At 36.3% G+C, this 12643-nt stretch overlaps 1 protein-coding gene across 2 annotated transcripts in view; it reads left to right on the top strand.

Moving 5' to 3' along the window:
- Positions 1-12643, top strand: part of UNC13C (unc-13 homolog C) — a 663443-nt gene that overhangs the window by 362626 nt on the left and 288174 nt on the right. For both annotated transcript variants that reach the window (XM_055279200.2, XM_055279199.2), the window contains one exon: positions 2209-2337. In XM_055279200.2, the coding sequence (XP_055135175.2) occupies positions 2209-2337 (129 nt within the window). The remainder of the gene's footprint in view (positions 1-2208; positions 2338-12643) is intronic.

The raw sequence follows: 12643 nt of genomic DNA, 5'->3' as shown, positions 1-12643 counted from the left end.
ATTATTTTAAATTGATAGATAAAATTGCATGTATTTATTGTGTACAACATGATGTTTTAAAATATATATGCATTGCAGGATGGCTAAATCTAGCTAATTAACATATGCATTACCTCACAAAGTTATCATTTTTGTGAGTAGAATATTTAAAATCTACTTTCTTGCACTCTTCAATAATACAATAGTCTTGAGTTTTGAGAGTTTTTATATGTTTTGAATACAATTTTTTGTCAGATATGTGATTTGCTATTATTTTTGCCTTGTTTGTGCCTTGTCTTTTAATTGTCTTAAAAATATGTCATATGGTAAGTTTTTAATTTTGGTCTACTTTATCATTTTTTTTTCTAATTATGGATAATGCTCTTGGTTAAACCAACATCACAAAGAGGTTTTTTGGTGTGTTTCTTCTAAAAGATTGGTTTTACCTTTTGCATTTGGGCATATTTTTTATTTAGAATTTTGGGGTTTTTTTGGTGGCTGTTTTTGTTTGATATAAGTGTGAAGTGTGAGTCAAGGATAACATTTTACATATTTATGTTAAATAGTTCCAGCAGCATCTCTTAGAAAGATTTTCCTTTCTCCATTGAATTGCTTTTGTATTATTGTAAAAAGTTAAATTGACCATATATACATGGGTCTATTTCTGAACTCTCTATACTATTCAATTGTCTGTACATCCACCACTACCATCCTGTCTTGATTACTGTGACCTCACAGCAAATCATTAAAAAAGATAATGTGCATCCCACCTCGTTTCTTCATTTTTCACAATTGTATAGGTGATTTTCATCCTTTCTGGGATTTTAATTGAGATTGCATGTCATCTACAGATCAATCCGGAGAGAACTGACATTTTAACAATATTAAAACTTCAACTCTGTCCTTAGTTTTTGACCACACTGTAATCAGACTTTTACTGTCTCACTTCACCAAAATTAATTTGTCAACATCTCATGTTTTATTTCTCTCCTATACCATTGGCTCTTTTGGGAGCGGGGCGGGGGGTGGGGCTCTCTACTGCTTTATTCTTTCTCATTTGTCTGTTGTCACAGATTTAGAATTATGTAAGATTTAACCGGATTTATTTATTGGACCTCTTCTCTTCACTCTCCATACTCAACCAGTGTTGTTTCTTTATATTCTTCTGTAAGCTAATAATTTCCAAATTTATATCTCTAACCAGAACTTTTCCACAACTATAGATTCATTTATCCAAATATCTTCGTGAAATTCATGTATATGCCTAATAGGCTTCTTAAACTGTTCAGAATTGACTCCTGAGCTCCCATCCACAGTTTTTCCCATTTAAATTGAAGTCACCTCCCTTATAGCAGTTGCTCAGGCTAAAATATTGGGATCAACTGGGGTCAGCTCTCACACCAGTCATCCAGTCTGTCAGAAAATCCCGTTAGCTCTTTTTTTCTAAATTTTACCAGAGTATGAGCTCTTCTAATAATTTCTAATTCTACCACCTTGGTCAAGCATCATCTTCTCTAGAGCAGATTTTAACATTATTCTCATAATTGGTCTTTCTAGTTTTTTCATAGCCCACTTTAAGGCAGCATAAGGGAGCCTTATAAAAGGTAGTTTTTTTTGCTAAAATTAGGCCATTTTGCTCTTAGGCTTAAACTATCCACTTCTTCCCACCTCGCTAAAAGCTGAGATTCTTACAGTGGTCTATATGTAGTTTCCCCTTGTTCTCACCCTACAGCTTCATTTACTATTGCTGTTTATTGTATTAATTCTATTCCACTGAAACACTTTCCATCCTTCCTCTGTTTTACTTTTCAACATGCATCCTCATGTAATATATTTTACATATTTATTTTATTATCTACTTGAACTTAAGCCCATGAGGAAAGGGATTTTTGTTTCTATCGTTCATTGCCGTATCACCATTAACTGGCATATAGGAAGCGATGAATATTTGTTGGATGATGGAATGGAATGAAATCAATGCATGAAATACTAACTGGTCACGTTAAGTGTTTTTATTTGAGCGTTTACAACTATTATCATTTTCAATAAGTTTTTCTATCAGAAAGTTAAAATGTTTACACATTTAAAACCACATGGTAAGATGACACTTACTGAACATAGAAAAATCAACTGAAAGTATTTATTGAATATGTATTTGAGTAGTTTATACTAGAATACAATGTGTTATCGTTGCATTTGAGAAAATAAGTGTCTGTCTTTTTCTGTCAGGTTCTGGAGCTGCAAAGCCCCCCAAAAGCGAGCATGGTGGTGAAGGACTGTGTGAGGGCTTGCCTGGATTCTACATACAAGTATATTTTTGACAATTGCCATGAACTCTACTCCCAGCTAACAGACCCGGTGAGAAAATACGTATGTCTTTTACAATCCCCGATTTTGTTTCTAATATCTGTTTCAATAAGTTTAGCCTGATAGTAAATAGAAAAGTATGTTCATTTAATTTCACATTGACTGCAAATTTGAGAATTTCTATACCTTTTCTTCACTTTTGAATATCACTTTCACATACATGAACTAATTCACTCCTTACAGTAACTTTATATAGCAAAGGCACGTATTATTTGAGGTTTTAGCTGAAGAATCAGTTTCAGAAAAATGAAGAGATTTTCTCAAGGTCACACAGTGGGTAGGTGGCAGATTTGGGACTAGATATTAGGATTCCAACTCCTATTTCTATGTTCTTCCCCTAATTCATACTGCCTCCCATACCATTTTATTTTATTTATTTATTTTTTAAGATGGAGTCTCACTCTGTCGCCCAGGCTGGAGTGCCGTGGAGCAATCTCGGCTGACTGCAACCTCTGCCTCCTGGGTTCAAGCGATTCTCCTGCCTCAGGCTCCCCAGTAGCTGGGATTACAGGCATGAGCCAGCATGCCCAGCTGATTTTTTTTATTTTTAGTAGAGACGGGGTTTCTCCATGTTGGCCAGGCTGGTCTTGAACTCCTGACTTCAGGTGATCCGCCCGCCTTGGCCTCCCAAAGTGCTGAGATTACAGGCATGAGCCACCACGCCCGGCCTATATGTTAATTTATTAAGAAATATTTCAAAAATACAATTGAAATCAAAACCACAATGAGATACAATCTTGTACCAGTGGTAATGGCTATTATTATTATTAAATTTTTATTTCATTAGGTTTTTGGGGAACAAGTGGTATTTGGTTACATAAGTAAGGTATTTAGTGGTGATTTGTGAGATTTCAGTGTACCCATCACCCAAGCAGTATACACTGAACCCAATTTGTAGTCTTTTATCCCTCACACCCCTCCGACCCTTCCCCCAGAGTCCTCAAAGTCCATTGTATCATTCTTATGCCTTTGCATCCTCATAGCTTAGCTCCGACTTATGAGTGAGAACATACAATGTGTAGCTTTCTATTCCTGAATTACTTCACTTACAATAATAGTCTTCAGTTCCACCTAGGTTGCTGTGAATGCCATCAATTCATTCCTTTTTATGGCTGAGTAGTAGTAGTCCATTATGTGGAGATATATATATATCACAGTTTCTTTATTCACTCATTGATTGATGGGCATTTAGGCTGGTTCCATATTTTTGGAATTGTAAATTGTGCTGCTATAAACCTGCATGTGCAAGTATCTTCTTTGTGTGTGGATTTCTTTTCCTCTGGGTAGATACCCAGTAGTGAGATTTCTGGATTAAATGGTAGTTCTACTCTTAGTTCTCTGAGGGATCTCTACACTGTTTTCCAAAGTGGTTGTACTAGTTTACATTCCCATTAGCAGTGTAGAAGTGTTCCCTTTTCACTGCATCTGTGAAGGCATCTATGATTTTTTGATGTTTTTACTATGGCCATTCTTCCAGTAGTAATGTGGTATTGCATTGTGGTTTTAATTTGTATTTCCCTGATCATGGTTGTGTTGAGCATTCTTTTCATATATTTGTTGGCCATTTGTATATCTTCTTTTGAGAATTGTCTATTTATGTCCTTGGCCCGGTTTCTGATAAGATTTTTTTTCTTACTAATTTGTTTGAGTTTCTTGTAGATTCTGGATATTAGTCCTCTAACAGATGTATAGATTGTGAAGATTTTCTCCCACTCTGTGGGTTGTCTGTTTACTCTGCTGACTGTTCCTTTTGCTGTGCAAAAGTCCTTTAGTTTAATTAAATCCTACCTATTTATCTTTGTTTTTGTTGCATTTGCTTTTGGGTTCTTGGTCATGAAGTCTTTGCCTAAGCCAATGTCTAGAAGGGTTTTGCTGATGTTATCTTCTAGAATTTTTATAGTTTCAGGTCTTAGATTTAGGTTCCTTGATCTATCTTGAGTAGATTGTTGTATAAGATGAGAGATGAAGACCCAGTTTCATTTTCCTACATGTGGCTTGCCAATTATCCCAGCACCATTTGTTGAATAGGGTATTCTTTCCCTGCTTTATGTTTTTGTTTGCTTTGTTAAAGATCAGTTGGCTGTAAGTATGTGGGTTTATTTATGTGTTCACTATTCTCTTCCATTTGTGTATGTGCCTATTTTTATACCAGTACCATGCTGTTTTGGTGACTATGGCCTTATAGTATAAAGTTAGGTAATGTGATGTCTCCAGATGTGTTCCTTTTGCTTAGTATTGCTTTGGCTATGTGGGCTCTTTTTTGATTCCATGTGAATTTTAGGACTGTTTTTTTCTAGTTCTGTGAAGAATTATGGTGGTATTTTGATGGGAATTGCACTGAATTTGTAAATTGTTTTGGCAGTATGGTCATTTTCACAATATTGATTCTACACATCCATAAACCTGCAGAATGGCTATTATTAAAACATCAAAAAACAATACATGCTGATAAGGCTGCAGAAAAAAGGGAATGCTTATACACTGTTTGTGGAAATATAAATGTGTTCAGCCACTGTGGAAAGCAGTATGGAGATTTCTCAGAAAACTTAAAACAGAACTACCATTTGACCTAGCAGTTCCACTACTGAGAATCTCTACAAAAGAAAATCAGTTTTTCTACCAAAAAGATAAATGCACTCATATATTCATCACAGCACTATTCACAAAAGCAAAGACATGGAATCAACCTAGGTGCCCATCCATGGTGGACTGGATAAAGAAAATGTGGTGTATACACACCATGATATACTATGTAGCCATAAAAAAGAATGAAATCATGTCCTTTGCAGCAACATGGATGCATCTGGAGGCCATTATCCTAAACAAAATAACGCAGGAAAGGAAAATTAAACACTGCATATTCTCACTTATAAGTGAGAGCTTATAAAGATGGGAACAATAGAAACTAGGCCTACTGGCAGTGGGAGAAGGCTTAAAAACTAACTATTGAGTTCTATGTTCAGTACCTGGGTAAGGGGATCAGTTGTACCCCAAACCCCAGCATCACACAGTCTATTCAGGTAACAAACCTACAAATGTACCTCATGAATCTAAAATAAATGTTGAAATTATTTTTAAAAATTTCAGGAATACAAAAGAAAATATACAAAGCGAATCAAACATGTATATGCTTACTACCTATAACCATATGTTAACATTTTCCAATATTTCTCTGCTCTTGTTTAAAGACATTAAATGTTACACATAAAATAGTGTTTGGCTTGGGAGGCTGAGGCGGGCAGATCACGAGGTCAGGAGATCGAGACCATCCTGGCTAACAGGGTGAAACCCCGTCTCTACTAAAAATACAAAAAATTAGCGGGGCGTGGTGGCGGGCGCCTGTAGTCCCAGCTACTCGGGAGGCTGAGGCAGGAGAATGGCGTGAAGCCTGGGAGGTGAAGCTTGCAGTGAGCCAAGATTGCACCACTGCACTCCAGCCTGGGGGACAGAGCAAGACTCCGTCTCAAAAAAAAAAAAAAAGTATTTTGCTTTGTATTTCCCAATCCCATCCCACTCCTTTTTAGTGCTTTGGAGATGAACACCATTCTAATATTGGTGAGTTTGAACATATTTTCACATATGATCAATGAACGCTTGAGTTTTATGTTCTGTGAATTGCCTGTCAATCTTGTGTGTGTGTTTTTCTTGGTTTTCTTGTCTGTTACTTATTAATTTGTACAAAAATCTAAAAATATTGTGGATATTAATCGTTTTTTGGTTATGTGGATTTCATAGATTAGTTCCCTCTTGATGACATGTCTTTTTGTTATATTGAAGTTTTCTAATGCATACTATGACATATATAGCTATTACTTCTATGAAATTGGCTTTTACAAATGTATTCTAGCTTGGGCAACCCGGGCAGCATAGCGAGACCCTATCTCTACAATTTTTTAAAAACATTAGCTGTGTGTGGTTGCATGTGTCTATAGTCACACCTACTTAGGAGGTTAAGGTGGTTAGAGTGAGCCCAGGAATTGGAAGTTAGAGTGATCTATGATTGTTCCACTGCATTCTAGCCTTGGTGACACAGCAAGACCGTATCTCTATTAAAAAAAAAAAAAGTGTCTGTTGCCTATCCTTTCCGGAAGAGTGCACTTGCTCCACTAGATATTACAAATTGTGTGATTATCCATGAAACATTCTGTTTACTTGGGAGAGGCAAATTCTAGGAAGCAAATGTTAGATGAAGGCAAGTAAGACTCTTCCAAACTGGATTTTTAGCCAGGTTTCATATAGTATGATATATTTCTGGGGTCACTGTTGTTTTTTTTTTTTTTTTTTTTTGCTTTATAGGAAAACAAATTAAGCTGAGTTTGGCATTGCATAAGCAAAACAATATATAACCACATACTTGTTCGTAACTTTAGCTCATCAACTCTGTTAGATATGCTCTAGTTTTAAAACTTGGTCCTCCAGGATTTCTAGGAGCTAAATTGGTTCTCACTTGCACTTTCCCATGAGTAGTTTTCTAATGACTTTTCTTTGTCTAATCTCTACTTTCCATCTTCCTCCCATAGGGCTCTTTCAATTCTTTTACATTTTTCAACATCATTATCTTTATTTTACCTAAAGGCTAAGATTGAAACTTTTTATTGTACCATGCAATTACCCATGCATAACTTTTTTTTTTTTTTTTTTGACGGAGTTTTGCTCTGTCACCCAGACTGGAGTGCAGTGGTGCAATCTCAGCTCACTGCAACCTCCGCCTCTTGGGTTCAAGTGATCCTCCTGCCTCAGCCTCCTGAGTAGCTGGGATTACAGAGGCCCACCATCATGCCTGGCTTATTTTGTATTTTTAGTAGAGACAGGGTTTCACCATATTAGCCAGGCTGGTCTCGAACTCCTGACCTCAGGGGGACCCACCTGCCTCAGCCTCCCAAAGTGCTGAGAGTACAGGTGTGAGCCACCGCACCTGGCCCCATGCATAACTTTATAATCAATCTTACCAGACTTGACCAAGTTCAGTTTCCTACTCCTCACACTCCTGAACCAAACTGCTCTGCTCTCATGAGCCCTAAATTTTATAGTTTCCATGAATCAGCCATCCTTTTTCATATCCCTGCATTTATGCATCCTGTTCTATGTGCCTAAAAAAACTCTCCCTCCTTCCCTGCTTTCATCAAAATCCAGCTCAAATATAATCTTCGTTAAAGAAAAAAGTTATTCATTACACCCATTACAGAATGCTAAGGCAGACTATTCAAAGAGGACTATTAAAATAGTTACACAGGAAGGCTACCGCAATGGGATTTTATAGTAGACAAGAGAAATTAGGCTCGACTATGAATACCACAAGGAAAAGTGGGAATTTATCGCCAAGGAGCTGAGTTAAGGGGAGGGGCTTACTGGATAGAAATTACTAAGAGGTAACATTTGTGGTAAGGGGGGATCCTGGCTAACAGATCTGATGGGATTCTTGCTGAAGGCAGACCAGGGTGATCAAATATCACCGGAAGCATTGTGGAGGAAGGAAATCTGACCAGATATCAAAGTGTGATCAGATATCAAGGATGAAAAATCCTGGCTAAACTGAGAAGATTCTTGCTAAATTGGGCAATGCAGAAACTAACATGGAAGTTCAAAAGTTGACGCCTGGTTAAAAAGAGAGCTCAGAAGAGTTTGACCAAAGTTTGGTCAAAGAGAGAATCTTTATTATTTCCTCATCTACTAATTAATACTCAGTGGATGAATTAAACTGCCAAAGTAAAGTGGCATACCTTACTTGATGTCTTTCTAATACATAAATAATAACAACAACAATAATAAACAAGCAGTTTATTTCTGTAAGAGAGCTTCGTAGGTAGTTCCCATAAAGCAAACATGCCCCTAACAAAAAGTAAATGAATTATGTCACATCAAAATAATCTAATATAGCTTAATATTTTCTGACTTGGCTTTCAGAAAAGACAATTACATACTTTTCTTACTAGTTTTATCTTTAGGTAGATAGATCTTAGATTTTATGTGAAATTTTGTCAATGTAGGGAACGCTTGGGGCTAAGCTTTAAATCTCGGAAAAATACTTTTTCATCAATATTGTTATTATTTGAAATTCTAAAGGAAGCATCCATTGGGGCTGAATTATTTAGGGGGCTAATGCTCTCTAGAGCCCTTTTGAAGCCATCTAGGAATATTTCATATGATTAAGGCTTATCTCCCCTCAATTGGCTGCAACTCCATGCTCCTAAGAGCTCAAGTGAAGACCTTTTTGTCTTATAGCATACATCTCACCTGTCTTCAAATTCTAATTATTTAGCTCAAAATTAAATGCCTTCATTTCAAAACATATCCAGAATCAGACCACTTTTCACCAGATCCATGCTTCTACCCTGGGTCAAAACCATAATCATTGTTCGCTTGGATTACTACGTAACTTCCTAAGAGAGCTCAACGTGTCTACCCCATCATCTTACGTCTGTTCTCAACAGAGCAGCCAGAATTATTTTTTTAAAAAGGAAGTCAGATTATATCACTCTTCTGCATAGAATGTTCTAAGGCCCTTCATTTAAGTTAAATTCGAAGTCCTACAAAACTCCACATGATCTGGCCCACGTTATGCTTCTCACCCCTCTTACTCTAATTCTGTCCTCTTGCATGTATCTCCATGTGACTGGAGAGCCAATGAAGAGTTGATGTGCAGGGAAGTAATGTGAACAATGCTTTGCCCCTGCTTTTTATGACAGAGACAGAACTCAGGACAGTGCCAAGTAGGTGCTCACAAAAGCATTTGTTTAATGAATTGAATACATAAATAAACTGATTTTTCTCCAAATAATACAGTAAGCAATTATAGGTATATTTCACCTATTATAAACAAGATTGAATGAAGTGCCCTATTCTGTGGTAGACCCTCAGTGCTTGCCTAAGGCCTCTTGCACTTATTCTGGGTCATGTGGCAGGATCCCAGATGATGAGATATGGGAAAAGTAAATCAGGTCCACTTCTAGTCCCAACCCATAAAAACATCTTGTCACCTGCAGTGCAACAACCTGGAAGGATGCATATTCCAGATGGCATAGCTACCAGGTTGAGAAGGGCTGCCTGTCAGCCTCAGACTTTGGATGTTTGAGAAATAATCTTTTATTGTATTAACTCACTGATACTTGGATATTTATTTGTTACCATAGCACAATCTGGCTTATTTTGACTAATAGAACTTCTGCTCCTTTTCCAACCTGCCACCCCACTATATATTTAAAATATATCCATGTTTATGTGACTGTCCTATTTATAACTCTGGATCAGCTCCCCATTAACTCACAGGATGAAGTCCAGACTCTCCCATTATCCACAGTGCCTCTAAGATCTAAGCCTTGATTATCACTCCTGAGTTCAACATCATCTCCACATTTGCATTCCGTGATTCAGTACGTTAAACTCCACGGTGACTTTGACTGCCTTATATTTACCTGCCTGGAGTGTGCATCCCTTCTCCAAACTTCCCTTCTAACAGCTAACCCCAGCTCAGCTAACCTTTTCTTCAGAAAGCCTTTATAACCTCTTCTAGCTGGATTTGGTGTTTCGGTTCCCTAGTCTCATAATACCCTGACATGTCACCACCACTGCACTTATCATGGTGAATTTATTAGGTGCATCATGTGATATCAGTTTGACCTGTCTTTCCGGCTAAACCGTGAGTTTCATCTTTGTATTCCCAGTGCTTGGTGGTATACCTGACTCTGAGTAGGGTGGATAAACAAAGTAATTATCTAGAAAAAATAACATTTAAAAAAAAAAGGCAGTGCCTTAGTTACTTATTTGTAGTGTCCTTCAATGACTCTACATTAAAACCTATGATAAGGAACATAATCTCTGATATTAAAACCCCTGAGTTCAAATTACAGCTCTACTTTCTAGCATTGTGGCCTTTGTTAAGCTATTTAGCCTCTTCTTGTCTAGTTTCTTCATCATATTCATGCTACTTCTGTTTTCTCTGAATCCTCTCTGGATAATATAACGCCTTGCCTGAAACAAAAAAATTAAGAATTCCAGCACTGTTAGCCACAGTACAGTTCTGATTATTTAAATGTGGAATCATACTTTCTCTCTCCAGAGGGATTTTGAAGAACCATATAATAATAAAATGCTTAGGATAAAAAAGGAAAATCGATTTAATAGAAAAGTAGAAACAGCTGCAGTTAGAACGAGAGAAGTGTGGTCTCCGGATGCTGGCTCTGCACTCGGTAGGTGGTATTTACCTTGGCTGAATTGCCAGGCTCCACATCTGCACTTCAGTTTAGCTTAAGAACTCCAATGCGTCAGTGTAGACAGAGGTCATTGGACTCACAGAGAGATACACAAAGGATCAATCTATAAACTGGATAGATATCTATCCAGCAGATACCTAATCAGCCCTATTATATGCCAGGGACTGGTGTAGGCTCTTACGACATGTCAGGGAACAAACAATAGTTTCTTTAAAATAAAAACTACAGTTTCAAACAGACTGAAAATGTTTTAGTTTATACTCTCCCAGGTGAACATCTATGTGAAAATAAAACCTGTAATCTGAAGGTTATTTTAGGAACCTGGAACAAGAGCAGGATGAATTAGCTGGATAATATTAATAGTGATTATTGCCGGCATGAATACATCCATTTTAATAAAATCTACGTAAAGAGACCCCCTAATTGTGGAATGAGGAGGATAGATAAGACTTTCTTTTTAAATGTGTTTTAAAAGAATTATGCTGAGCTAATGTCAGCATTAACTCAGTTCTGTGGAAACCACTCAGTGAAAGAACTTTTCTGTTAACAATGAAAACCTTTATTAACTGATTTCTACAGTCTCCCTCCACACCTACCCTGAAATCAAAACTTGTTTACACAGAGATCATCCACAAAAAGACGCCAAAAACCAATAAAACCTTTCTGCCTAAGATTCTGCTATTTTAAATTTATATATTTTGGTAAGTGTTGAGTCGCTTATTGAATGACTACCTAAGAAAATTGTATTAAGATACGTCTTAACTAAAACACACGTACACTTTTAGTTCTGAAGCACACTTAGGGACTTTTTAAAATCTTATTTTGAATCTAATTAGAAGGTTTGTAACTAAAAACAAGAACAAACGAAAGTTCTTGACATTCATGTTGATGATTTCTTTTGAAAATCATTTCTCCAAATGACTGTGTTTTGTTATAAGGCAGCATGAGTGATACAGATAGATGAATGCAAAGGAAAATGTGCTACCTACAAGTGGGAGTTGTATGTAAAATCAGTAGAAACATATTTCTCTCTTTATTAACTTTTGGATACATACACACACACATGCACACATATGCTTAGGTTCTTTGTTTCCCTCCCAAGTCAAATTCTCTCACTTCTTATCTCAAAGGAAATCTCTGTTATGAATTTCTTATTAGCTTTGATGAACATAGTTTCATCTTTATGTAAATTTATTACATATATCTATTATTTGTGATGCAGTCTTTATCTCTATCAACCTGTGATATAATACATTTTAGAAATAGGTAATACAGTATTATTGTTATATATACTAATTCTAGAACCAGATTGTCTAAATGTAATTATTTTTCTATAATTTTTAAAGCTCAATATTAATTTTTGAGAGCTGTCTGTGCTGATGCATGTATGTATAGTTAGTTGATTTTTACAACTGCCTACAGCATATACAGCAATTTACATATCAATTTCGATTTTTCACAATTACAAATAAGGCTGTGATGAATATCTTTGTAGTAGATGTGTAAAAATTTCAGTATAGTCTCTTAAAGGAGAAGGGAATACCCTCCTTTCCTCTACTTTTTCCCTTCCACTAGACAGAATGTGGATCTGATTTTGAGCCATCTTGTACCATGTGGACAGAAGCACCCTTTACTTTTCATATGCATTAAAATATCTTTTGTCTGAAACTCATGGAATCCTTGAGTTTAGTGAAAGCAAACTCCATTTATCTTAATATTGAATTTGTAGCATATAACACTGTGCAGAGATCAATTAATGCTTACTAAATGAAAATTCTATCAAAAAACATCTCTTTGTATTAGACGAAATGTGATATGTATACCACAATTTTGGCCACGTTATCCTCTGAAAATTCTTTGAGAAAAAGAAAATATCACCGTAGAATACTCTAAACTGGCAACTTACCTGAATTTAAATGTGGAAAATTTCAGAACGTCTATGCTTAATTTGTGGATGCATCTTTCTCAGTTATTTTAACCCAAAAAGTTGATTTAGCAATTTGTCTTTTTCCCTTTCATTTGGTTTTGCTCTAGCCAATTTCTAAATAATTCAGCAATGAAAGAAAAGTTAAAATGTGCCCTGAAAT

Source organism: Symphalangus syndactylus, chromosome 5 (genome assembly GCF_028878055.3).
Source record: "Symphalangus syndactylus isolate Jambi chromosome 5, NHGRI_mSymSyn1-v2.1_pri, whole genome shotgun sequence".
Classification (NCBI taxonomy): domain Eukaryota; kingdom Metazoa; phylum Chordata; class Mammalia; order Primates; family Hylobatidae; genus Symphalangus; species Symphalangus syndactylus.
The sequence above is the reverse complement of the archived record's forward strand: the minus strand, read 5'-3'. Positions and strand labels throughout refer to the sequence as shown.